The 27,663-nt window shown below is 37.5% G+C and overlaps 1 protein-coding gene across 5 annotated transcripts in view; it reads right to left on the reverse strand.

Annotated features, from left to right (window-relative positions):
• Window positions 1-333: 333 nt before the first annotated feature.
• Window positions 334-27,663, reverse strand: part of TFRC (transferrin receptor) — a 137,027-nt gene continuing 109,697 nt past the window's right edge. For all 5 annotated transcript variants that reach the window (XM_065942367.1, XM_065942369.1, XM_065942368.1 and 2 more), the window contains 18 exons: window positions 21,622-21,677; window positions 20,861-21,071; window positions 20,144-20,354; window positions 18,476-18,625; window positions 17,991-18,099; window positions 15,691-15,804; window positions 13,970-14,068; window positions 13,455-13,594; window positions 11,443-11,600; window positions 10,627-10,746; window positions 9,021-9,106; window positions 8,741-8,804; window positions 7,704-7,771; window positions 6,924-6,982; window positions 6,622-6,703; window positions 4,857-5,078; window positions 3,915-4,055; window positions 334-3,367 (listed from right to left, as the gene is read on the reverse strand). In XM_065942367.1, the coding sequence (XP_065798439.1) occupies window positions 3,125-3,367; window positions 3,915-4,055; window positions 4,857-5,078; window positions 6,622-6,703; window positions 6,924-6,982; window positions 7,704-7,771; window positions 8,741-8,804; window positions 9,021-9,106; window positions 10,627-10,746; window positions 11,443-11,600; window positions 13,455-13,594; window positions 13,970-14,068; window positions 15,691-15,804; window positions 17,991-18,099; window positions 18,476-18,625; window positions 20,144-20,354; window positions 20,861-21,071; window positions 21,622-21,677 (2,333 nt within the window). In that variant the 3' untranslated portion in view covers window positions 334-3,124. The remainder of the gene's footprint in view (window positions 3,368-3,914; window positions 4,056-4,856; window positions 5,079-6,621; window positions 6,704-6,923; window positions 6,983-7,703; window positions 7,772-8,740; window positions 8,805-9,020; window positions 9,107-10,626; window positions 10,747-11,442; window positions 11,601-13,454; window positions 13,595-13,969; window positions 14,069-15,690; window positions 15,805-17,990; window positions 18,100-18,475; window positions 18,626-20,143; window positions 20,355-20,860; window positions 21,072-21,621; window positions 21,678-27,663) is intronic.

Raw genomic sequence — 27,663 nt, forward strand, 5'->3', positions numbered from 1 at the left:
ACCGGGAAGGGAAGCTGAAGAGGCAGAACAGGATATTCAGGGCAGCAGCATTTACTATGATACATTCATCATTATACATTTGTCCAAACCCATAGAATGTAAACCACCAAAAGTGAATCCTAATGTAAACTATGGACTCTGGAGGATAATGATGTGTCAAGATAGATTCACTGATTGTAACAAATGTACTTGGTGGGGGTGGGACACTCCTAGGATATTGATAGTCAGAGAAACTGGGATGGGGGTGGTGTGCAGGCAGGGAATATATGGGAACTCTGTACTTTCCGCTCAGTTTTACTGGGAACCTAAGTGAAATCTATTAAAAATGACAACTCAGTGTTCAAGCATTTTATTTAAATCGGAATCTCCATATTGTTGCACATACCAGACTGTATACAATTGTAAGGGCATATCACTTGTTCACAAAGATACAGCTGAGCAGTAAGTTGGCAAGTCTAATAAGCTATCTTTAGTAAACTAAAATTTCAAGAACATTCCAGAGGAAACACAATAAAGGTCATGCAAGTTCTAGAATAGTGAATCATGACAAAGCTCACTCATTTTATCCTTCTACCTTCAAAATACATGTGACATCTAAAACCAGAAAAAAATCTGACCAGCTGGTTGGCATTAGTCAGATATCCATTTCTTTCAGGAATATTAAGCCCCTTACCACATAATGACTTGTTTGATTGTAAATAACTTAAACCTAACTACAGAAAAATTTTCTGAAGAAATTTACTGCTGTAAAATGTATATCTGTTATTCATAATATGCCTTGAAGTCACTGAACTTTCATTAAAATGACAAAGCATGATACTCAAACCAGGAATCCCAACTCTGACCTTTTTACTTACACTAAGTATCAGTTCAAGATAAAACACTGGAAGACTGAAACAGACTGAATAGTCAAACAAATCAGTGAGGCTGTATTACTAGATCTATTTTAATTTACATAAATGACACTAAGTTTAAGAATTTTAAGATTACCCTATGAACTTTTTTTTAGGTGACAGTAAGTATTGAACTGCCTTAGAACAAACAGCTGATTATCAGGTTTAAAATAAAAATGGCTGAGTAGAAAATAAAGTCCTAACAGATGTGGTCTCAAACTTACTTGTTCATGTCTACATTTAACTTATAACCACCAAATACTAATGGTTGGGGAGACGTGATCAAAGACCCTTCAGCAAACTTTACATCCCCCTACCCTGCAGTCCCCCCTCCCCCTCAAACTCTTGTACAAGTTTCTACTGCTTTAAGCTAAAAGGTTAATTCTGGATTCAAACTTGTGTGAACGAAGTTTATGAGATAACATGCAAATAAGGGGATAAAGTTAAATTCATTTGACAAGAGCAAACATTATAAATGTATGCTACTATCCTGCCTAACAGAAGACCTGGAGAAACCACAGATATAACAAAATACAACATTAGGTTTAAAAACAAAGAACTCTGAAGGAAGGAAGTTTATTTTTACAGTGGTTGAAGTTATCCACCAAATGCTTAATGACCACAAAATGTTTCTGCAACTAAAACTAAAACAGAATTATAGGGAGTTGGGAATACATGTTAGATACTAACGATCTTCAAGCTTTGAAGATGTCATTGCATGAAGAAAATTATGGGAAACACTGTTCCCGATAATTACGTACACCCTTAGTGTAACATATGGAGATCACTGTCTCCGATATAGACACTGTGGTAGGCAAAAACTACCATGTTCTTTATACATTATGGAAGACACTGCTCCCGATAATGTTAGTTAGGTTTGTGACAAAGGTACTGGAAATTTTGCAAAATTCAAATTGAAGTTACATCTTGGATAAATTGAACTGTAAAGTTTTCCATTTATGAATACAATCACAGCTTTTAAGTGACATTAACTTATAACTTGGTCACAATTCACTGCATTTAGAAGAACTGCCATTTTTAATCTGGTTAGCTAAATAGAAGTTTAACTTGATTAGCAACCACTAATTAAATTTAATTCTCAAGACTGAGCTTTATAATTTTATTTGGATTGTGGTTGTTTTCTAACACCCTTAAGTGTTGACCACAAGTGCAAAACTTCCAGTATCTGTTGGGTTTTATTAGCAGATGCTGCTTTTATTTAAAAAAAAAAAAAAACGACAGTATAACTGTCATAATTATGGAAGGCACTGCTTCCGATAATTATCTTCTATAAAAAAAAACACAAACCACCATTTATAGTGAACTCTGTCACTGATAAATAAACAATAAATATCTCAGTGCCAAAATGACAGGAAGCTTTTCCAAAAAATTAACACTTTGGCCAAAATTTGGCAGTGTGTTCTCTAAAGTCTGACGAACTGAGTTTGAAATTAAATACCTAAAACCTGATTCTCTTTCAAAATACCTTGGAATAAGTGAAAACAAAAAACTAACGAAGGTTTATGGGACAAGGGACAGAGGAAAAGAAAATATACTAGGTCTTTGGCTTTCTGGTCTCCTCTTTTCATAGATAATCTTGAGGTTGCCACATTAAGGCCTTACTCCTGTGATAAACAGTTGAAGCTCATTTTATGTAGCTGAAGGCCCTCTATTTCAGACCTCACTGGCAAGAAAACATGTCCCATGTCTTCTGAAAGTGAACTGTTCCACTTTCAGAGGTGGAAACCAGCTAAATCCTTACAGAAGACAGAGACCCCACATGGAGAGTAAAGCCTTACAGCCTGGTGTCTGTCTAGCATCAAATGAAGATGGAGGATCACTCTAAGCCACCACCTATCACCTTCCTCCAGCTCTAAAGATAACCAGCTCACGTCCTCAGGATTTAGACCAATAGTTCAAATAACTGGTTCTGACTTTTTCAGAACTATGACAGGAAAGAGGCAGTTACCATTACAAAGCACTAAAAATTCTAGAGATAATCAGAGAAAATATTCTATTGTGAACATTTTTTAAAATTATTCAATTTAACTTGAAATGCAAGTACCTACCCTGTATTAAAAGTTGCTGCCTAAAGACCACCATCTAGTAGTACCAAGATTGGGTAGAATTTTAATATTAGTTTTTTAGCCCTACTGAAAATTTAGCATAACCAATACAAGTCTAGAAACCACACTACCCTGATGTTTTCGTATAAGTTATGGGTGTCACATTTAAAATTCATTGTCAATGTCCCAAATGTCCCCAGAGAGGGCATTTGCAGCTCCCTGAATAGTCCAAGTTGCTAGAGCCAACTGGTTTTCCAACAGTGTTTGATTAAAAGCATCACTATTTTTCTTACGCAGCTTCAGGTGCTCCAGTAAAGCTGACAGAGTGTGAGAGCCAGCGCCCCAGAAGATGTGTCGGAAAGGAAACTCTCTTGGAGATACATAGGGTGAGAGGAAGTGATATTCCACCTACGAAAACAAAACACAGACCTTACACATGCTACAACGTTTGTCGTGAGCAAATGATCTGATAGTAAAACAACTATCATTCTCTCACTTCAATGTTTAAATTTCCCTGAATTTTAAGAATGTCAAAAACCAAGCTACTAATGTTAAAACTGTAAGGAAAGCTGTCAATTCCTTTGTAAACTCTAACTGCACTGGGTTGCTTTTTGTTTGTTTTTTGGTTGGAGCCTACATACGGAAGCTTTATAAGTTTCCACTATAATAAAACAGCTAAGGGCTGAATTAAACAGAAATATAGAGAAAATGACAGATGAAAATCATTAATGATCCTTCCTTTAAAATGGTTTTAAGTCTAAAAAAACTAATATTAGGTCAAATGTCTTCTGTATTTTCAGTTTAGATATACCAGCTTTAGATCTTTTTAAAATTTGTGCTGAATTCTAAAGTGGGAAAGGATTCCAGGCTCCTAGAATTCTACTTTTTAGAAACACAAGAGTTACCAATTAGAAATGAACAAACTTGAATTTCTCCTTTTCTAAGGATTACATACTTTCATGATACGGTCATTGATTTCCCTCATCACAGATCTGTCTGTTTTCTCAGCATTCTTATAATCCGTTGTTAGTCTAGATGTAGCACGGAAGAAGTCTCCACGAGCAGAATACAGCCACTGCATATTCAGACCCATATCCTGAGACAGAAAGACATGAAAGTCACTATTAGACATTATATTTCTAAGGGTGTTATTCTACATACCTTTCAAATTTATGTGTATTAACTGAAATGATTCTGATAAAAGGGGGTGAGACTCACAAACGAGCTCAAGTCAGCTAGATACAAGCATCCTGTATAGAAGGTTCCAGGCTCTATAAACTAAGTAATGTACTCATATTTAAGCTCAGCAAATAGTACTATTATCCATTCTTACGTCCCAGTTTCTGATCAGTTAGAATTAATTTCAAGTTTCAAGAAAGCCAATCCTTATAATTAAGATTCGGTTATCAGTGATTTACTTTATTTATGGGATCTGTTGAATTGACATCTGGTACTATAAAAGCCACCCATTAATATTAATTTGGTTTTATCAAAAGTTTAAATATTCGACACAAAGGATCAACACTAAATAAACCCACTCTCCACCCATGTGATCTCTGAAAAGTATTGTGGCCCAAACTCAAAAGTTCATAGTTGAGATCTTCATATGGTTTACACCCAGCCTCTTTATGGGGTGCTAGGAATACATGAATGAGAATTGTTTCAGATGAATGAAATAACACTGTTGTAGATTCTGAAACACCTGCTGTGGTCTGTCCTATGTACTGCAGTCTCTGAGCTTCCTCTCAAGTGAGTTACGGATTCAATGCAAAATTATACTTCAGTGCACTTTAAAACATACTTTGGCTACCTGTCCTGCTCCCCAGGAATAGCTAAACAGTATTCTTCAAACTGTTTGATACTTTACCAGTAGGAACCTGATTTAATTAGTGCTTACTCTTATGTCTGCTCTGAATAGGTTCATTTCCTTCACAAACTGAAGTATTTCGTCATTATACATCTCATAGTTCAGGTTCAGCTCAACATCATGGGTAAGTTTAATCACAAGCTGACCGGCCACTTCCGCTGCTGCCCGCGCCACTCTGTTCAACTGAGGGACTTCTCCGCCCAGTGTCTCATAGGTGTCCATGGGGGTGCCCAGATAAGGGTAATCTGTGTCCTGGAGAACAAAGGTCTGTTATAAGACTAGGGCTCGCATTCTAGTATCCCCCCATCAAGGTAACAGTAACTATAATTCTTCCTTGGCTTCTAATATAGTCCTACTCCAACTTTATCTCCTATCCACTACTTTAAGAAGATACTGCTTTTGCTTGTTCCTCTGAACCTAACCTACTCCTGGAATGATTTTACTTTCTCCTAAGCTGTACTGAATCCCTGTTCTATCACATCACAGAGCCTGAACGGATTCGTAGCCAGAACAGGTTGTATCCTTGTTCTTGTTTCCCTGAGAAGTCTGGCATGAGGGAAGAGGAGAGCATGCCTGAAACGTACTTTCAATATAAAGTGTTACTTTTAGCCAAAAATGTACCTTCTTTCTCATCATGCAGCATTCATCCACTCATGCTACCTTTCTGACGAGACTGTTCAACACTCACAAGAACTCTCTGCTTTCACTGGACAACTTTAGTCTATTTCTTCAACTCTACCACTGTCCTTGGTGACAATCTCATTGGCAATCCTTTGGTTTGACCTCAGTCCTTAACTTTCAGACTGTACATGCTTATCTGTGTGTGTTACATACTTATCTGTACAAGTATGTGTGTTATTTCTATAGGTATTACCTATACCTCTGAACAGCTTTAAAAAAAAAGACTTCTGAAGGTCAACAGAAATCATTCATAAATGTCCTCAACCCTGGAACCTGACACTCAGTTCTTCGCAGGGTACTAAATAGACATCATGACCTAATATTTCAATACCATTCATACTGTTGATCTAGCAGAAGGTTAGGGGAATTCCAGCTATGTTAATCTCTAAATCCACATCTTGCATCACTTCCTCTTTTCTGTCCTAATCCCAGGCTAAAACACCCAGTGGGAACAAGTCTAGTAAGGACCTGGCCTCTACTGGGTCAACAATTTGATGCCAAAGTCAACAGTTTCTACCCTGAACCCCTGTACGAACTCTGGGATCTCTTCATACCTTGGAAGAACCTGCTACAGAGCTGGTTTTTCAACTCCAACACAGAGGCCTTCATCATTTTTAGTCTGCCTGGTTTTCAGTCTCTTCTAATTGGCTCTTGTACCAAGCCAATCTTGGTTTTCCAACACCTTGGTCAGTTCAAAGTTCTATCCCTTAAAAAGCTCGCCTTTTTGTGTGTGTGTGTGTGCTTTTATCTATAATCCCTGCCTAAGAGACTAACTAACATCTCGGGACAAACATCTACAATCATATTTCAACAGGCATCAAGAACAGCATTATCCAGTAGAACTTTGTCTGAAGGAAATATTCTATACTTGCACTGTCCAATAGACAGCCTTGTTACTAAAAGTCATCATGTATAACTGAAGGAGTTTTAGCAAATAAACTCAAATGCTAACTAAGTTGGGATTAAAATTCTATGTTAAGACGGACAATAAGGAAGACTGCAGTAACTGCACATATATAATTTCTCAATACATACTAAGCATTCTAGGAAACTTGGTCTCAAAACTGACCAAAGAAGATCTAAGATATAATGCTGTAGCATTCTTCAGACTTACCTCACAAAAACAGAAGGAGACTGCTGGGATGCCAGAATATGAAAGGAAGGGGAAAGCAGCATTATCCAAAGAAAATTTCTTCCTGCAAGAAGAGCCAAAAAGGTCTTTAGAAAGTTTTCTAAAGAACAGACTATGCTACATGCACCCCTATCCTACCCTCAATAAATTCTTAAACTGAATCTCTCCAGGTACAGGTAAACTCAATGCTAGGTTATGTTTAAACCTCTAATGGATATAGTAGGTGCTATTTATTGAGTGACCCTGCTTTCCTGTTTGCTATTCATTCACCTTTCTCAACTTACACTTTGCTGATCCAGTTGCTGTCCCGATACAGAGACAACCCAGTAACTGGATGTTTCACCTGTAAAATAAATTATGATTAAAATGAACCTTTCTGGATTTATTCATTCAGACTAGTCACTAACATTTTTCTCTATAAACATTTATTTAAAGCATTAAATTTTTTATTATATCTTCTTGAAACAAATTTCTTTAAGACAGTTAAAACAATCCATAATTTCTGAAGTTATTCCTTCTAGTGCTATTAGTTCTTTTAGTTATGAGAAAAAAAGTTTTCCTTTTTAACATTCTAAAGGGGGCTTCACCCAGTTTTAACAGACCTTTCTAGCCTTTATGTTCTGCCTACTATCTAGTTTCTTCCTTCCAACACATTTTATACTACTGCCAGCCTAACCTGCAAACACATTACTACCCTGCCGGGAGACCCTGTAGTAACTCCCCAGTTTCCCATGGGAGCGAGGTCAAGTTCCTTGACCCTTATTCATCTCCAGCTTTAATCACTCCAATATATTATATGCTTTTTCCCTGCTCATTCAAAACTATAGTTATTCACATGTCTGTTTTTATTCAATGAGTATCTCATCATGTCTGTTTTTATTCAATGGGTATTCATCTGGCCTTCTTATTTAAGTCTCAGGTATGGTTCAAGTTCATTTAAACCTTCCTTAACATTCTGATTCTAGACAACCCTCATAGACATCTATACAGTTAAATATAAATGTTTGTCATCCTGTTATTTTGTCTAACTTCCATTACACTTTCATAATTAAGGATATACTCACATCTTTCATGATTTTCTCAATAAGTGAATACAACAGTGGGCTGGCAGAAACTTTGAAATTGGTAGTACCTGCAAAGAGATTACTTTAACATTGCTCCTTCTTTAGTCAAGCAATTTGCACACTGCTACTTCTACAGCTAAAACTACTAGGCAAACAGGAGGACAATAACCTAGATCAATGGCATATACAACAACTATCACTCTTTATGAAGTAGACAAAAAAGTGGTTGAGGAGTCAAGCTCTTTAGTGACTGCTAAACACCAAATTTCACTCAATTGAAGCTTTCAATCCTTGAGTTTGCATATTTAATGTTAATGATTTGTATTTCTGTAACTTTTTGGTTCACCCATGTTAGGGCAGTCATCTGTTAGCTATAGCAAGCTTGTTATATTCAATACATTTTGTTGCAAAGGTAAAATAGCAATAATGACTAATAAAATTTAGTTTAATTGTAACTCCTTCCTTTTTCTTCCCCAAATAGACATTTCATTACTCTCCACTACATCCACTGGCTACATCTGTATTTTTAGTAACACCAGACTCTTTCAGGAGTTTGATCATCTTATATTTCTATCCATGAAGCCACAATCTAGCAAGTTGTGAATTAGTCTCCAGAAGTACCATTCTATTGGTATAGTTTATTTCCTCCTGGTCCAAAGTAGATAACTAGTGGTTCTCAAACTTTAGTGCGTCATAATCACCTAGAGCACTTGTTAGAACAGTTTGCTAGATGGTATGGTCCAGATTCTGGTTCAAAAGGTCTAGGGTGGGGCCTAAAATTTTGCATTTCTCACAGTGCCCAGGTGATCCTGATGCTGCTGATCTGGGACCACGTAAAGAACCACTGCTCTAGGAAAGGCAATCCACACCCGTATAACTTAATGCATCATTTGAGAGAAAGCTATGTCAATCTTTTGATCTAGCTATGTCCAATGTAGACTGTAAAAAACAAGTGCCGCTTTAGGAAGCTTTCGTCTACTATTTTATAAGTAGTTTATAAATTTATCATGAAAAGATACTAAAGAAAAGACACTTACCAACAACAGCTTTATCCAGATTAATATAAGTGAAAGCCTTTAAATGCAATGAGGAAAGGTATCCCTGGAAAAGGAAAAATACGAATGTACTAGTATGTATTAATCCAGTTATCACCAACAGAGCTATCATTAGGGATTTCTGTTTAGATTTTATTGAAACTAAATATATGAAGGTAAAAAATGATATAAACAAATCTAAAAGAGCATGCTTTCTGGAAGACAGCTTAAGCAATTACAAGTGGGAGGCCCATTCTGTGTATGGATGAGATATAGATAATACCTCTAGCCATTCGGTGGCACCAACAGCTCCAAAGTCTCCACCACTCCAGCTGGCAAAGACAATGCTTCTGCTGGGTTTAAACTGACCTAAAAGACAACAAATAGTTAGTTCTATCTTGGGAAAGGTTACAGGTCAGTAACTGACTTAAGATGCAATCAGAAACTTCAGACTACAGATTCAAAACTATTTCTTTTCCTTTTGAGGCCCCAAGTGAAAAGAACCAAAAGGAGAAATAGAAATAAATTTTAAAAGTAATAGTAGACCATTTGCAAATAAGACCTTAAGTACACAGCAGGGACCAGCTTACTAGACCTCATCCTACACTCCATTCTTTGAGTCCCATAACTTCCAGACCAAGAGCTATTTGAAATCACAACTGAAGTATCTTCTTTGAAAACAATTTGCCTAGAAGTCACTTAGAATACCAGATTACTTTAAAAACAAATGTTTGAGATAGGATTAAAACTCACAAATTTAAGTTTAGGAAAGAATGAGTTTTCAGAGAAATTAATGATTAGCTCCTTTGGGGCTTTTATGGGCCACTACCCTCCACTCCACTACTCCCCCTCCCCTGGGTACATCTTTTTCTGCATTAATTTACTTTTGTATATGAGTTAAGCACTGCAACTTGCCCTAGGACCCAAAGATTCAAGATTGTGATGGGGGTTTGCATGTATGGGTGGGTTGATATAAAAGAGTGGCAAGTACCATATGACAAAGGCTTGAAAGTGAGCCTTTCTTACATAAACATATACTATATAATATACTTACAAATCAGATAGTCTATATTTTATATATTATCATTCTATAATCAAACTATAGAACATAGTACAGAGGTATGACACTGCTTGCTTTCAAACAGATTACTTAGGGACCATGTTAGATTTGCTGTATCATTCTGGACATGTCAAAGAGAATTTAGGGCCCAATACAATGCTTTCCAGTGATACAGATACAACAGCAGATACAACAAAAGATACAACAGATACAACAAATACAGCAGATACAACAAAAGACAACCTACTTTGTACTTAAGAATTCAGGGTCTAGGGATTCCCTGGTGGCTCCGTGGTAAGGAATCCGCCTGCCAGTGCAGGAGATTTGGGTTCAGTCTCTGGTCTAGGAAGCTCTCACAGGCTGCAGAGCAGCTAAGCTCATGTGCCACAACTATCGAGCCTGCAATCTAAAGCCCAGGAGCCGCAACTACTGAGCCCACGTGCTGCGGCTACTGAAGTCCCAGGTCCGAGAGCCTGTGCTTTGCGACAAGAGAAGCCGCGGCAATAAGAAGCCTACACACTGCAACAAAGGGTAGCCCCCGCTTGTCTCAAACAGAGAAAGCCTGCGCAGCAATGAAGACCCAGCACAGCCAAAAATAAATAAATAAAACAAACTTTAAGGAATTTTATGTAAGAAAGGCTTACCGATGGTACTTGCCAAATATACTGACCCACCCACACATACAAACCCCCATCACATTCTTGAATCTTTGGGTCCTAGGGCCCAGCACAAGCGAATCATAAGAACATAGGCAAAAATGAGCAAAGCATATTATAACATTTAGAAGCACAGTACATAGATGTTCAAGTTCTCAAAATTTGTACTCTACCTTTTAAGACCATATCGGAAAGTATCTGGGCAAGTGTCAATAGCAGACTTGTTCCTACACTGGACTTTGCAGCTCCAGGACCCCAGGCATCCCTCTGGGCCCCTACTATAACATAGCGATCTTAATTAAAAAAAAAAAAAATTATTCAATCAGCTTTTAAACTGTTTTCTAATAGTGAAGTCTAGAATAAACACATTAGTAGAAGGGTAAAACATGTAGTATATGTAGTAAGGGTAAGAGATCCTTACTTCAGATCTGACTTAGGACTCAAGGGATTAAACATTCATATGACAATAATAATCTCCTTTTTCTACATTACTAATTAAGGTTACTCGCTGCCTACTTATTTGTGCTCGCTAATTGTCTAGTAAGCACTGAAGTCCAAGGGCTTTCCTTACCAAATGATACGACTATTTGATAGCAAATAGATATAGTGGCAAACTATAGCCTGCGTGCCCATTCACTGATATTGTCCATGGCTGTGTTCACGCTGCAATGGCAGAGTTGGAGAGTTGCAATGGAGACTGTTTGGCCTACAACATGTTTATTATTTGCCCCCTTAAGAAATTTGCTTACCTCTGGTCTATTTAATAACTTAAAAAGAGATTTCCTAGGCATAACGGTCAGTTCAACAAGTCAATTTTCTAGGCTGTTATTACCTCCTATTAAAGCTGACACTTGAACAGTTAGTTCACTTTAGGACAGATACGGTTTAGCATTTCAAGAAACCAAGCCCAGTCAGCTCTCCTGCCCTCCTTCCCTCTGGCCACATCTTTAGTGAGGAAAACCAAACAAAAAGTCCCCAAGGATCTTTACCTGGTTCTTCAAAGCCCTTAATAACTCCAAAGACATTTAAAATTCTTATTTCCTTCAGCACATTGTTCACGCTAAGTTTCACATTCTTATCCTGTGAGGATACCAGCTTACATGAAGAGTCTGTTCCCCAACTACGAGGACACGCTCCTTCCATATTTCTAGAAGCAGAAAGTAGAGATCAGAGTTCTGAGTTACTGTTAACTTCCTCTAGGTTTACAAAATCAGTGAAACTTTCGAGGTTAAGAGGACAAATAAAGAGAACACACAAAATTACTCACTAGTGACCAAACACTTGTGTTTTACTCTGATCTATAGGCAATCATTTGAAAATTATGAGTTGCTTCCTAGTTTAATGAATTTTTAATTACCTATCCCACCTGATTATGTGTTTCTGCCAAAGAATAGTTGTAATTTACATTTTAAATAGACTCCAAGATGGATTAAAAATGAAGTTCTTATCTATAAAGGTGCATTGATACATCCTCATGTTTCTTAACTCTCCACTAACAAGGCAAGTGAAAGTGAAAGCCACTCAGTCGCGACCAACTCTTTGAGACCCCAGGGACTATACATATACAGTCCATGGAACTCTCCAGGACAGAATACTGGAGTGGGTAGCCTTTCCCTTTCCAGGGGATCTTCCCAACCCAGGGATCAAACCCAGGTCTCCCACATTGCAGGCAGACTCTTTACCAGCTGAGTCACAAGGAAAGCCCAACAAGGCAAGTATAAATTCTTATTTCAGTTGTGAAAGAATACTCTCATGCTGCTATAGTTAGGTTAGAGAGCTCCTCCCATCTGATTCCGCATATGTTATCCAATAATGACTGCTCAAAAAGGGCTTACTTACATAATAAGTCAAAACATTATTAACTCCCCAGTACACAAGAACAAGATAAGAGGCTGGCTTCACTGATTAGGAAAGGCTTGCAGGTAGTAGGAAGAAGTAGCTGATTCCAAGTTTGGTTTTAGTCAAAAAGAATCACCTATTACAAAAACCTCTTAGACACATTACTAATGGTCATATATAGTAGTGGTTACGTCGCCAAGTTGTGTCTGACTCTTGCAACCCCACGGACTGTAGCCCGCCAGGCTCCTCTGTCCATGCGATTCTCCAGGCAAGAATACTGGAGTGGGTTACCATTTCCTTCTCCAGGGGATCTTCCCCACCCAGGAATTGAACCCGGGTCTCCTGCATTGCAGGCAGATTCTTTACCGACTGAACTATGAGTCCTTACATGTAGATGGCTCTTCATTTGATATCAGTAATCCTGCTAAGTAGAATACACTTCAGCTATCCAATTACGTCAAACATCACCAATGTGGTTAGAGTAACTTATTCTATGTCACATAGCAAATAAATGCTCATATGAATGTTTGAAACTAGACTAACATTCCCTGCCATTACCAGGGGATATATCAAGATCAAGATGAAAATTAATGACGTGTACTCTAACCAGCCTGGTTTCTTTTTTAAACAGGAATACTAGTACAATACGGAGGATATCCAGAAGGACTAATTATGACTATAAAGCATTTGGGAAACTGTCATGAGAACAGAGGATATTCAATCTATAGACAAGGAAACAAATCCTTCTGTTGCTAAAAAAGAAAATCCAGAACTAATGGATATTCCAGGGAATAAGATTTCAGCCCAATACAAATTCTAACAGATCTTCTCCAATAACTGAATGTTGCCATATGTAACAAAATGCTTTAACCACAGGAAGTACTCAAGCAGAAGATATGCCAACAATATTACACAAGAAATTCACTGGGTGGACTGAACGAGGACTCTTCAAGTTTAATGAATCAAATGTCTATTAAAATCACTTTATAGAGGAAAAATTGCATTTTTATATACATCAAGTTAACAGCTAACCATCCCCCAAACACCCAACATGTGGGAAATTACAACCAATTGTTTTAAGATTTTATCAAATCAACAGATTATTATTTCCTCCTAATCATAAAACTTGACCCTGCAAGATGGTTTTCAAATAAGAACTTACTGAAATAGCTTTTCTGCACCAGCTCTGGAAATTGTTTGGACAGGTATGTTGGGCAATCCTGATGACTGAGATGGTGGAAACTGAGTGTGATTGAAAGAAGGGAATCCAGGTGTGTAAGGGTCACCTGTTCCCAGATGAGCCTAGTAAAACAAAAGAGTAATTATAATTAGCTCACACACTTATTCAAGAAATCCCTGTAAGATTTAAATTCTGTATGAGGCTATAACCTACATTTATAGTCTGAAAGTCTGAGTGGCTCTATAATATATGACTTTTGTTTTTATATGGCATATGTCAAATTCTTAATTCAAGGTACTATTGGTAAAATATTTTTAGCTATAAGTAATAATTATGTTTCAAAGTCACGTAATTCATCTTCTCACTTACTGCTAAAATTCTCCAAGGGCAAAAAAAATATTTAAGGAAGGCATAGTTCTATTGCTATTAATGTAGATAGAACTCAGCAACAATTTGGAGAACCCAATAACTTATTTAGTCAAGAAATAAAAACTCACATGTCCAAAAACTGGAAGATTTGCATTAACAATGGGAAAGTTACTATGGTCCATGTATATCAAGACACCAATTGCATTTAACCTTTCAGCATTTGCAACCTAAAGAAAAACACATAAAGCTCAGAAAATGAAGATCTAATCAACAAAAATTAAAAATACATACTGAACTTATACTGAAAGACAAAGAAAGGGCTATAGCAGACTACACCAATACTTCCAACATTTCAATAGCTAATAAGTATAGGAAAAAATACTTACCTTAAAATTTAACTTTTTTAAAGAAATTAACTGAAATTTTTAACAAGATAATTGTAGATTTATTTGCAGTTTTAAGAAATAACAGGGGTTCACTGTAAACTTTGCCCAGTTTTCTTTTAGTCAAAGTGTGCAGAACAGCCTGAATACTAACATTGACACAATACAATCTACATATATTATTCAAACTTCCCCAGTTTTACTTGCACTCATTCATGTGTTTGTGTGTATTAAGTTCTAAACAATCAATCAAAATACCAAACAATTAGTTTTAACACCACAAAAATTCTTCCAGTTGCCATTTGTTTCCACCCTCAACTTTTGGCAACCACTAATCTTTCTTTCATTTCTAAAACGTTGTCATTTCAAAAATGTTATATACTCCAAAAGCTAAACATAGAGAACCATATGACCCAGCAATCTCACTCCTAGGTAGACACACAAGATAATCAGAAATATCTATTCACCTAAAACATATAAATGAATGTTTATTGGAGCATTATTCATAAAACCAGAAAGTAGACACAGCCCAAATGTCTGTCAACTGACAAGTAAACAAGCAAAATGTGGTACATCCTTATATCAAATACTGTTCAGTCAGAAAAAGAAATGAAGTACTGATTAATGGTACAGTATGGATGAACCTTGAAAACATTATGCTAAGTGAAAAGAAGCCAGTCAAGAGAGGCAAAATATTGTATGATTCTGCTCATATAAACTGTCCAGAAGAGGCAAATCCACAGCAACAGAGTAGATTAGTGATTGCCAGGGACTAGAAGGAGGGAAGAATGGGAAGTAACTGAAAATGGTATAGAGTATCTCTAGGATATAATGAAAATATTCTGGAATTAGATCATGGTGGTGGCTGTACAACCTGTGTATATACTAAAAACTGAACAGTAAACTTTAAAGAGTGAATCTTATGGTATATGGATTATACATCAATTTAAAAAGTAAAAAACACTTCCACTCCAATGTGGCTACACAATAAAGCTTAACTAACTCTTAAAGAGAATTCAAAATATAAATAATCAAAACCCATCCAAGACAACCACGGTCTTTCCATTCTAAGCCCTTGTATAAGTGACTTTTAATTTTCCTTTTTATAAAACACAGTTATACCTGAATCATATACATTTATATATATAGAGAGAGAGTGAGAGAGAATGTATGTGTGTATGTGTATACATACACATAAACCTTGGTTTTATATATATATATAACTTGATTACACAGACACAATTTACATCTCTTTCACTTAAGCATTTCTCATAACTGCATTTTTACTGGAAAACAATTATTGCAAAGTACTCCAAGTAGATATGCCAGTTTCAGAAGTATCCTATAACTTTAGAAAACAGGAACTTATTTGATTTGTAGAGTATTTTAATAAATTATATTATCAGGTATGAGAGTTTAAGACTGAAGGTTTTGAGAATCAAAGAAAATTAGCAACTCACACTCACCTTTTCAGCAAAAGTGATTTTTCCAGCTCTTACAATCACTAAAGATCCATTCACAGGCATATTTAAATCCTCAAAGTCTTGTTTAGTGCCAAAATTAGCATAGACCAGTTTACCCTAGGATAAAGACATTAGATTCAATGAGCATTATGGTCTTAGAACAATGACAGAGTCTGCCACCAAATATTTTACAGGTCAAACCCAAGAGAGGAAAAAAAAAGAAGGCCAAGGCCTAGAAAAAGTATGAGAGTTCTAAAGTCGAAAGTGGTCAGAGGACTTCCCTGGTGATCCAGTGGCTAACACTCTGCACTCCCAGGGTTTGATCCCTGATTGGGGAACTAGATCACACATGCCACAACTAAGACCCAGCACAACCACATAAATCTCTTTTTAAAAAATGTTCAGGGTTAACAGGAGTGAAGTCAAGATTTCTGGTCTCCAATATTTATATCTTTCATTATCTTATGATACCCTTCATTTAACTAACATTGACTATTTATGTTCATTTACATTGCTTCAGATATTTTGGGGAAAGAGAAAGGATAATAAAATATGCTTAAGCAAAGAGATATCTATCAATAAAAACACTGTAGACTAGCCAAGGCAGAACCAATTACATAAAGTTCCTACACTTGAACTGCAGATAACTAAAGACATAGAATTAACAGAAAGTTGATAATAAATCCATCCAAAAGTTGTTTTAGAATAAAATAAACTTGCAGAGATCAATTTTTAGATGTCTATGTAAGCTGTCATCATAATGCTCCTAAACTCTATCAGAGTTCAGATGAACTGAACTGACATTATAAACTGACATTTAACAACCAAATATCTAAACAGATAGCATTCAGGTGAACCAATCCTATCCACATTCTTTAACAGAATAACCTACTGAGAGAATTAATTCTTAGGTAGGTTGATAAGGAGTCTAGGGCCCCCGAGGAGCAGAAAGGGGTCTCTTGTGGAGGAGAAAAGGACAAATTTTTTTTTCTACATTCCTTAGTCTTAGTCACATTAAATGTTTTTCCCAGAGCTAATGATTACACAACAAAGCTCATCTTGTTCAAGGGTACATTTTCCCTTAAGCTCTGTATCTTGGTTATCCTGTTATATTAAGACTTATGTTATGGGAATGGGTCTAGTAAGACCTTTCTATTGTTAGTTCTAACCTTGTTAATTTAAGATGTATGTTGTGGAAGTGGGTCTGGTAAACACATATAAGGCCTTGATACCACTAGTATCAGAAGTGAGTGGGGGTGCTCTGCCCCTTCTGATGCCCATATTAGTAGCTTTGTCTGTCCTTTTTCACTGTCATCAAACTTCTGCCACACAAAAGTTCTTGAGTGATCAAGCCTGGTCCCTGGTCCTGAAGCTAAATCTTCTTCAGAGATCATGAATCCGACATCATTCACCGTAAACTATCACTACCTACCTCCAAAACACTGGCTTGTGGGTGGCCAGTGAAAGTGATACAGCACAGGCAATCAGGAAAACAGAGAACCATAAAACTTCATTTGGCTCAGAAGACAGTCTTCAGATAAGACCCTGGCATATAAATATGTGGTTTTTAACCTAAAAAACCTAGATAGATCTAGATAGCTGTTTTTCAGCTTCTATAGTAGTTTGGCCAAATTTGCCTAAATTTTAAAAGATCAAGCATTAAAGCATCAAACTAACATCAGACTCCAGCCAAGATGGTTATTTATATCTGCCTCCACATAAGGGTGAGTCTGATACATGGATTCATTCAGTAAATACTAGCATGTGTCAGGCACTGTCCGAGGCTCTGTGACATAGCAGAAAATGAAACTAACCCCTGGCCCTTTGTGTAGCTTACATTCTAGTGTGGAAACAAGTGAATGATGTCAGGTGCTGTACTTACAGGATAAGGAGAAGGGACTGGAGGAAGGCCATTTTTGATAAGATAATCAAAGAAGACTTACTTCCCTAGGGAAGTAATGCTGGAGAAGAGACTCCAGTGCAATGTGAGAAAAGAAGCCATGCTGATATTTAAGGGAGGAGTGGGACAGACAAAGGGAAAGGCCTTGAGGTGGGAGCATGTTTGAGTTAGAGTGTTTAAGGAACAGCAGGGAGGTGAGTGGCCACCGCAGAGTGAGTGAAGAGCAGAGCAGCAGAATTACTTAGGGCTTTGCCGACCAAGCTAAGGACTCAGGATTTTAACTGTGGCATAGGAGGGATGAGAACAAAAATATCCCATGACCAGCTACATTTTACAAGTAAATTTAAGTTTTTGAACTATTCAACAGGGGAAAAGGTCTCATGCATGGCTTTGCCTTACTCACAGTAACTGTCGCAGCCTTACTATACGCCACGTAACCCTCAGGATTCTCCACTGAGTACGCCTGACTGCTGTCACCACTCGCACTCACTATAGACACCGAGTTTTGAGAACTGCAGGGAAAAAAAAAAAAAGTTAAGGGAAAATGAAGCTAAGGTATCTTTGAGAAAAATTAAATGGATTTGATACATTTAGCATTTGGCATGCATTATTTATTTTGAAGGGCTTTGCTATAATTAGGGCTTCCCTGGTGGCTCAGATAGTAAAGAGTCCACCTGGAATGCAGGGACCCAGGTTCGATCCCTAGGTCGGGAAGATCCTACCAGGCAAGATGGTAGGAGTGGCTACCCATTCCAGTATTCTTGCCTGGAGAATTCCATGGACAGAGAAACCTGGCGGGCTACAGTCCATGGGGTCGCAAAGAGTCAGACAATAATTAGCACACCTGAGAATAGCTAATTCTATAAAATGAAGTATCTTTCAACATACCTGCCTTTAACCTGAATCTTAACAAAATGTTCATCATGCCAGACTTTGTTGAGTTTATAGTCATGTAATTTATTTTCAATGAAAAAAGCCAAACTGGTATCTTTTTGAGATCCAGCCTCACGTGGGACATAAGAATCTTCATTCAGCATCCTGGAGGGGAAAAAACTCACTGTTAAATGAACTAAAGTTTAACTTAAACACTGAACACAAGTATCAAGAAAGCTGTCTTAAAAACATAACTCAATAAAATAACTGTGACCTAAAATTCTGGATTAACCAGATAGAGACAAGCTTAGAAGGGGAAAAAAAAAAAAGCATCTACATTTGAAGGAATTAAACCTCTTTATCTACTGTAAAGCCTCATCCCTCTATATCTGCTTAGGGTAATTTTAGGGGAAATGAGTAGTTTCCATAAGATCTGCTGTAAGTGAAATGAACGACAGTCTTGGTGAATTCAAGATATACAGCTTCAATTTCACTTCTTGAAGCATTCTGAATATCCCAGAAGCAAAACTCCTCTTTGTTTTGATTTCTCATGACTCTTTGTAAATATACACATCACATTAAATATATAGTTTTTTGAGACTATAGCCTCACCCTCACTTTATCCATAATGCCTAGTGTAGAGTACACACAAAAATATTCACCAGAAGAAGTAAAAATGCCAAGATTTCTCATTTAAGACCAAAAGCATTATTGTCCCATTGAAACTATTCGAGATTAATGAAAGGTAAAAGATGATTTGTTCTTTACAGAGTTAGATGTGTGTCCAAAGATCTTAAAAATCTAAAGACAAGGACTCCCCTGGTGGTCCAGTGGTAAAGAATCCACCTGCCAATGGCGGGGACACGAGTTTGATCCCTGGTCTGGGAGATTCCCCACGCTGTAGGTCAGCTAAGCCCCTGCGCCACAACCACTGAGCCTGCGCTCTGGAGACTGTTCCCCAACAAGAGCGGGCACTGTAACTAGAGAGCAGCCCTTGCTCACTGCAACTAAAGAAAGCCCATGCATGCAGCAAGGAAGCCCAGTGCAGCCAAAAAAAGAAAAATCTAAAGACAGAAACCTTAAGGACACTTCTGAGGGTATGGGTTGAGTAAGAACAAGAAGAAATCAAGAAATACTTGAGACTTGGGCTGTAAGTCCTGAGCTAGAGGATGAAAAAAGCTACTGATCCCTTTAAGGATAGTAGCAGGGTTCAGCATGACTTACAGGGGGATGAGATAGAAAATCAGAGAAGAACAAAGTCTGACAGCAAGCAACAGCCTACAAAGAACCAGATGACAAAAAGACCAAGAGCCTATGAATTTTCTTTAAAAAAAAAAAAAAAAAAAAAGGTGGGGGAGGAGAATCTGCCTGCAATGCGGGAGACCGGAGTTCGATCCCTGGGTTGGGAAGATCCCCTGGAGAAGGGAATGGCTACCCACTCCAGTATTCTTGCCTTGAGAATTCCACGGACAGAGAAGCCTGGTGGGCTACAATCCGTGGGGTCTCAAAGAGTCGGACACAACTGAGCAACTAACACTTTCACTTTCACTATCCTTTAACTGAAAATGTCTTGCCTATTCTAAACAGCTTTTCCTCTAGACTATCACCCTTGTTTTATTCCATTGCACCTAACAGTGTTTGTTTAGGCACTGAAGTTGAACTTGTGAGGCAGCTCAGGCTTACTTGATGGCCTTGGCAAAGTCTATGGCGTTCAGTCTGTCTGACAATGCTGATTTGAGGTCTGCCCAGAATATGCGAGGTATTCCAGGGAGTTGCTCTTCTGGTTCGAAAGTTTCTGTCTCCTCTGGGCATGAAGGCTGTGTTGCTGCCCGTTTCCCACACTCATCTTGTGGTTCCACACGTTTACAATAGCCCAAGTAGCCAATCATAAATCCTAAGGATAAAAAGTTTCAGAGTTGAACTCAAAGAATTTCATTTGTACTCCGTTCCTGTAAGAATTGTTAATATTTTCAGTTATCCCTTGAAAATGCTGGCATTAATTAAACTGTAAGGCATCTGAAAGTAAATAATGAATCTCAGTTTTGTCTATTTTAAACCATTCAATCTATTATATAATAATTTCATTTTAAACAGTTAGCTTTTCAAAGCAAAGGTCACTTTTCTTCCCAGAAGCTTTCTGTGAATCCTCAGGTCCAGCATCTATGCTACAAATATCCTGTGAAAATTTCTAGTGTAACATTTGCACATTACACTAAAATAATTCTTGTGTTGCTCTTCTCCCACCAGGCTAACCTCAAAGGCAGGTGTAAAATCTTAGGCATCATTGTATTCCTAGTTATCTTGCACAATGCACTACATAAATGTTTGCTGAGCTGGATGAACAAACTTCCTAGAGTTGACGACAAGGAATTTTTTTAAGTTTTGAATGGCTGTTCTTACCAATCAAGAAAAAGATGATTACAGCAATGATCCCATAGCAGATATATCCATTTAACCTTTTCGGTTTTGTGATACTGGTTTGGTTACCCCTCATGTTACTGTCAACATTTTCTTCTTCATCTGCAGCTAATTTCATCTCCACATGACTGTTATCACCATCTACTTGCCGAGCCAGACTAAACCTGGTATATGACAATGGTTCTCCACCAAACTGAGATTTAAAAAAAAAAAAGCAAGAAAGCATTATGAAGGAGAAGAAAGGGAACTGGGACATTTAAAGGAAGCTTGGTCAGGTGTTATTGGGCCATTATTATGACTTGCTGCACATTCTCAAGGAAAAAGAAGTTCCCTTTTCAACCTAGCACTCTTCCGTATGCCCAGTTCTGTCAACAGCAGAAAAGGGCTGGTTCATACACTGGCCTTCATCTCATTCAGCCTTTTCATTCAGAGTTTCTGTTATCATGTCTACTGATAGACATTTTGACCAGTGCTTTCTTTAGTTTATCTGAACTACCAGACTATCTCTTCACTATGCCCTGAAACTTCTTACATGACTTTCCATAATTAACTCTACTCAAGACTGAATATAACCTTCCTTTGTGAGACCTATTACACCTCAAGACCACCACTTCAAACATAAATGAGTAACTGATGATAACTTTGGGTATTTTTTCTTGCTCACTGGGTGAAAACTATCCTCAGATAATATGCTTCAGATTCTTGCAAACTGGTGACAGAGAAAACACATCTTAAAATCTTACCAAGTTAGTGAATGCTGATCTCGCTTGATCCATCATTCTGAGCCACACAGAAGAGCCTAGACACAAAGCAGAGAATTAGCATAAGGAGATATCTAACACAGATACCACTGTATTAGACTAGTAAGGACTTTCCATTAAGTATTATATATCAAGTTTACTTTTAAATATATTATCACCTTTCTAGAAAGGATCTTTAACCAAGATGGTTTTACATGACAACTAAATTTAGGGTGATCCTTGATTAGCTCCTGAATTGAAGGAGAGATGAGGTGGGTTGAGGATAACTTGAAGAATATTATTGGAAGAAGTAAGAAATTTGAATACAGACTATATCCTAGACAACAGTTCAGTTCAGTTCAGTCAGTCAGTTGTGTCGGACTCTTTGTGACCCCATGAATCACAGCACACCAGGCCTCCCTGTCCATCACCAACTCCCAGAGTTTACTCAAACTCATGCCCATCGAGTCGGTGATGCCATCCAGCCATCTCATCCTCTGTTGTCCCCTTCTCCTCCTGCTCCCAATCCCTCCCAGCATCAGGGTCTTTTCCAATGAGTCAACTCTTCGCATGAGGTAGCCAAAGTATTAGATTTTCAGCGTCAGCATCAGTCCTTCCAATGAACACCCAGGACTGATCTCCTTTAGAATGGACTGGTTGGATCTCCCTGCAGTCCAAGAGACTCTCAAGAGTCTTCTCCAACACCACAGGTCAAAAGCATCAATTGTATCAATATTAGATTTAGAATTGTGATATGGTATTGCATTTTTTGGAGGAGTATGTCCTTGTTAGATTAATGCCAACGATTTTAAGGATCAAGTATCGTGATGTCTGTCACTTACTTTCAAATAGTTCACTTTAACTGAATTTACTAGACAAAGAAAAGGGACAAATACAACACAATAGACTAGCACCTGAAAAAAAAAAAAAAACAAAACTAACTAACAAAAGTAAGATTAAGCCAAAGACTGGTTATGATACACAAATCGGTAACAAATCATGCCAATAAAAAAAGGAGAGAAAACCCGATCCTTCTGATTAAATGAACAATTTCTAACAAACGATTTGATAGATCTTTGATGCAAAAAAAAAATAGATAAAAGAAAAACACAGACTATGTTATTTTACAGATGAAAAGACCAATTATTTGAGACCTTAAGTGACTTGTTCAAAGCCGAAAACTGATCATCTAAAAATGAGGTCCAACGGCTTTCTATAAAACTGGTTTTACAGACAGCATGTTCTCATCTCCAGAAATTTAAGAAATTACTTTTAACTTTTTTCAAAGCAAACTATGCCTCTGTAACCAAGAGTCTTAACAATTAAAGCACAGGTATTAACAGAAATCTAGATTTTTCTAATTAATTTGGTTAGAGTGCATCTAGATGCTTGAAAGTGATAGTATGTTGAAATGTATAAAGACATTTATTTCACACTATTTTAAAGCTTTTCCTCTAAAAGTATACTCATAGCACATTTAACATCCATACAGCAAAAAGCAAGATGTGATATATATGCAGATATACAAACTGGCATTAGAAAAGTCTCCTATCAAACTATTAACAAAAAAAACAGTTTTTAATCCTCAAGCTTTAAAGACCAGAGCCAATAAGCAAAAGTTCGTACTCATAGAAGCACAATCTCACCCCATCTGGTACAAAAAGTTTATCACTATCACTGCACTCAACTGTATAAACCCAATCACTAGAGCCAGAACTGGAAGGCCCCACCCTGAACCAATTTTAATCACCCTTTTCTAGGAAAAAACAGCTTACCAGCTTAATATTCATCTGACTCAGCCACTCCTCAAGGTTTCTGGTTTTAAATGACTAAAGTGACTAAAATGACTAAATTTTAAGAATAAAGTGACAACACATTCAAATAAATGATCTAAATAAAAGGTGTAAATAAACAATGAGATTGAGTGCAAGTCTAAAGAAACAGATATTAATAGTACATGACATGATTTTGCATAGTTAAAATGTAAGTATATTTTTTACTGAACAAACAGATATACTATTTCTATTTCAATCCCCAGACACAAAATTAGGACTGTAACATAAAAGAAATCAAGTCAGGAGGGAAAAAAAGTGTGACCTAGGTAATTCTCATTTTTTTAAATTAATTTTTTATTGAAGGATAATTGCTTTACAGAATTTTGCTGTTTTCTGTCAAACCTCAACATGAATCAGCCATTGGTATACATGTATCCCCTCCCTTTTAAAGCTACCTCCCCATCCCACCCCTCTAGGCTGACACAGAGCCCCTGTTTGAGTTTCCTGAGCCATGCAGCAAATTCAGGTTGGCTATCTATTTTACATATGGTAATGTAAGTTTCCATGTTACTCTTACAATACATCTCACCCTCTCCTCCCCTCTCCACATGTCCTAAGTCTATTCTCTATGTCTGTTTCTCCATTGTTGCCCTGTAAATAATTCTTCAGTACCATTTTTCTAGATTCCGTATATATGTGTTAGACTACGGTATTTATCTTTCTCTTTCTGACTCACTTCACTGTGTATAATAGGTTCTAGGTTCATCTACCTCATTAGAACTGACTCAAATACATTCCTCTTTATGGCTGAGTAATATTTCATTGTGTATATATACCACAACTTATTTAACCATTCATCTGTCAATGGACCTCTAGGTTGCTTCCATGTTCTAGCTACTGTAAATAGTGCTGCAATGAACAATGGGATACATGTGTCTTTTTCAATTTTGGTTTCCTCGGGGTATATGCCTAGGAGTGGAGTTTCTGGGTCACATAGTGGTTTTATTCCTAGTTTTTTAAGGATATCCATACTGTCTTCCATAGTGGCTGTATCAATTTACATTCCCACCAACAGTGCAAGAGTGTTCCCTTTTCTCCACACCCTTGGTAGTTCTCATTTTAACTCCATCATTTAACCCCACATCTGTAAAGAACACAATTCTATCCACATTTTCATTATATCTAAAATGATATCCACCAAGGCTATTCCTAAAGTTTTACCCGTAACAAAATTGAGTCATTCTTTCAAAATAATTTCACCCATTAGTAAAGCTTTCTATTTAAAAGAATCCCTTAATGTTTTTTCTAACTGAAATAACTATGTGCTCTAAAAGCATGGGAGAAAAACTTCATACCAGCCTATAACAAGTAGCTCTGTTACAAGACTACATATATAAGCCAAACAACTCTTACTTAGCTTATTTCAAGATGTCACCATCAGTGCTAACAATTTATTACAAAAGACAGCCCAAAAATCACCTTGACTTTTATTTATATTAGCATCTTGTATATCTTTGGTGTTCTCAATGATAAATGGGGATAATATTCAGTTTCTCACACTAATGAAAATTCAGGTAAGCAAAATCAGAGCCCCACATGTTTTGAACATGAAATGGAAGGAAGAAATGTTTTAAATTGAGCCATGGGATGGAAGACAGAAGGCAGGCAAAGTTAATAGCCAGACTACAGTCCCAAGCTTCTTTCAAATTCAAATCATCTTATTCCTACTTTCTTGATATGTGGCATTAATTTTCTATTTAATTTTTTAATATGGTAATTATCTTGAGGTCTTATGCTACTTTGGGAAGTCTTAAAATCATAGGTCTGTACAAAATATATAAAGCTAATGGGATTAGGTACCAAAATACACTTTCGCCTACATAGAAAACATATTCAAAGCCACTACTCCACTTTACCTAAAAGAAAAATAAGACACGTGCTTTTTAATACTGACAACCCCGAGACTTCCCTGGTAGCTCAGGCGGTAAAGCTTTCCACCTACAATACTGACAACCCCATTTCAATTTAGAAAACAAGCAACAGTTTCAAGTCCTTGGAGCTCACATAAATGAAGTTTCTCTGTCTGCTTCCGAGGCTCTGTTCTGGAGACCTTCACCACCTAATAACTTAACTGCCCTTTACCTTCTCCAGAATGAGACAAAATCCAGCTGCCACCTGTACCCACTAACTTTCTTCGTTTTAAAGTCCTACCCATTTCTTCCCAGATCAGCTCAAGGGCCATCTCTATGAAGCCTTCTCTGACTGATTTCTCTCTCCCACAAAACTTGATGTGGAATTATGTGGTAATCAACAAAGTGATAACTTTATTTCTTAACAGTATTAGGGCATGCTAAATGTACATGAGGTTCACGTTGCATATAATTTGGAAATTACATGAAAAGAAATATAATGAAAACCTTGGATGTGGGATTTTCCCATCCTTGCTACTATTTTGGTTTATCCTGAAATCACTGGGCAAAGCTTGGGTAGGTAAGAAATTTTAAAAAGTAGAAAAACCTTAACCTTTACCTGGCAGAGCTCCAAGATGTCAAGTAATTGGTGATAGATACCCATTTTGTAAACAGTTTCCCAAGACATTTATGTATTTGCAGGCGAAAATGAAAAGATTACAGGAACTTACAAAACTGCATGGCCCTTAGAACACACAACTTGTGTATACCCAGAATGACTTATAAAGAGACAGCTGGTCAAGATTTTTACTAGCTTTAAGAATCTAACTTTATGAGCCTAAAACGAAAAAGCAGTGGAGGGGATCACAGAAAATAAAGCAAAATGTTGTTCTTATTTAGCTTTCTGAGAAAAAGATTGCTCAAGCTGAAGGTCAGGACCACTTGAAGTCCCTGCAGTCTATCTGTGGAGTGGTCATCTGAGAGAGCAGACAGAAGGGGCACACACACAAGAGTTCCAAAAGGCCTCAGAGAATCATTTTTAAGAGCTTTCAATTGTTGTCTGACTCAAGGTGAGCTGGGAGCTTTCTTCATTACAGATAGCTACATAATCAAAGGCAAGTAAATACCACTCCTTAGGGCAGAGTTAGCTGAGTTTTTGCTATCAAACAGTCTTCAGCACAGGCTAGGTTCACCACCATCATTACTTAACAAGAACATTCCATCAAAGACAAGTTAAAGGGTACTAGGCTACATATCAGAGAGGGCAATGGCACCCCACTCCAGTACTCTTGCCTGGAAAATCCCAAGGACGGAGGAGCCTGGTGGGCTGCAGTCCATGGGGTTGCGAAGAGTCAGACATGACTGAGTGACTTCACTTACACTTCTCACTTTTATGCACTGGAGAAGGAAATGGCAACCCACTCCAGTGTTCTTGCCTGGAGAATCCCAGGGATGGGGTCGCACAGAGTCAGACACAACTGAAGTGACTTAGCAGCAGTAGTAGCAGGCTACATATAGACTTTTGGAAAACATTTCATATCAATGACAAAATTTTTAATTCTGGATTTTGTGTAACATATTGAGTCTATTACAGTCCAAAATCAAGAAAAACAACAACAAAAACAGTCAATCCTAAAGGAAGTCAACCCCGAACATTCATTGGAAAGACTGACGCTGAAGCTCCAATACTTTGGGCCACCCAATGCAAAGAGCCAACTTGGAAAAAACCCTGATGTTGGAAAAGGCTGAGGGCAGGTAGAGAAGGGGATGACAGAGGAAGAAATGGTTGGATGGCATCACCGACTCAATGGACATGAGTCTGAGTAAACTCCAGGAGACAATGAAGGAAGGACAGGGAAGCCTGTGGTCCTGCAGTCCATGGAGTGGCAAAGAGTCAGACATGACTTAGCAACTGTCTGAATAATCCAAAACTGAGGGAAAAAACCAAAGTAAAACAAACAAAAAACCTGGCAGGACCAGCAAGTATTTTAGGGAGCCTAACCTTAATTTTCAAAGTAGAAAAATCAGGGAGGGACTTCCCTGGCAGTCCAGTGGTTAAGATTCTGGGCTTCCACCGCAAGGGGCACAGGTTTCAGCCCTGGCCTGGGGAACTAAGATCCCATTAAATTTAAAAAAAAAAAAAAATAGAAAAACACTTCTGGAAATCACCTTAAATGTCTTCGTCAATAAGGTAAAATTCCCCAGCTCAGAGACCAAGGAATCAGCATTTAGTATCCCAAACTCCTATCTAAGCCTAAAATAAAGGTTATCAGGTATCCAAATACTTCTGTAACAGGATAACTATCTCCTCATTCAAACTTTTTACCAGAAAAAGCACCAGCAGTCAATTTCCTTGGCAT

This window comes from Muntiacus reevesi, chromosome 8 (genome assembly GCF_963930625.1).
Source record: "Muntiacus reevesi chromosome 8, mMunRee1.1, whole genome shotgun sequence".
Taxonomy (NCBI): domain Eukaryota; kingdom Metazoa; phylum Chordata; class Mammalia; order Artiodactyla; family Cervidae; genus Muntiacus; species Muntiacus reevesi.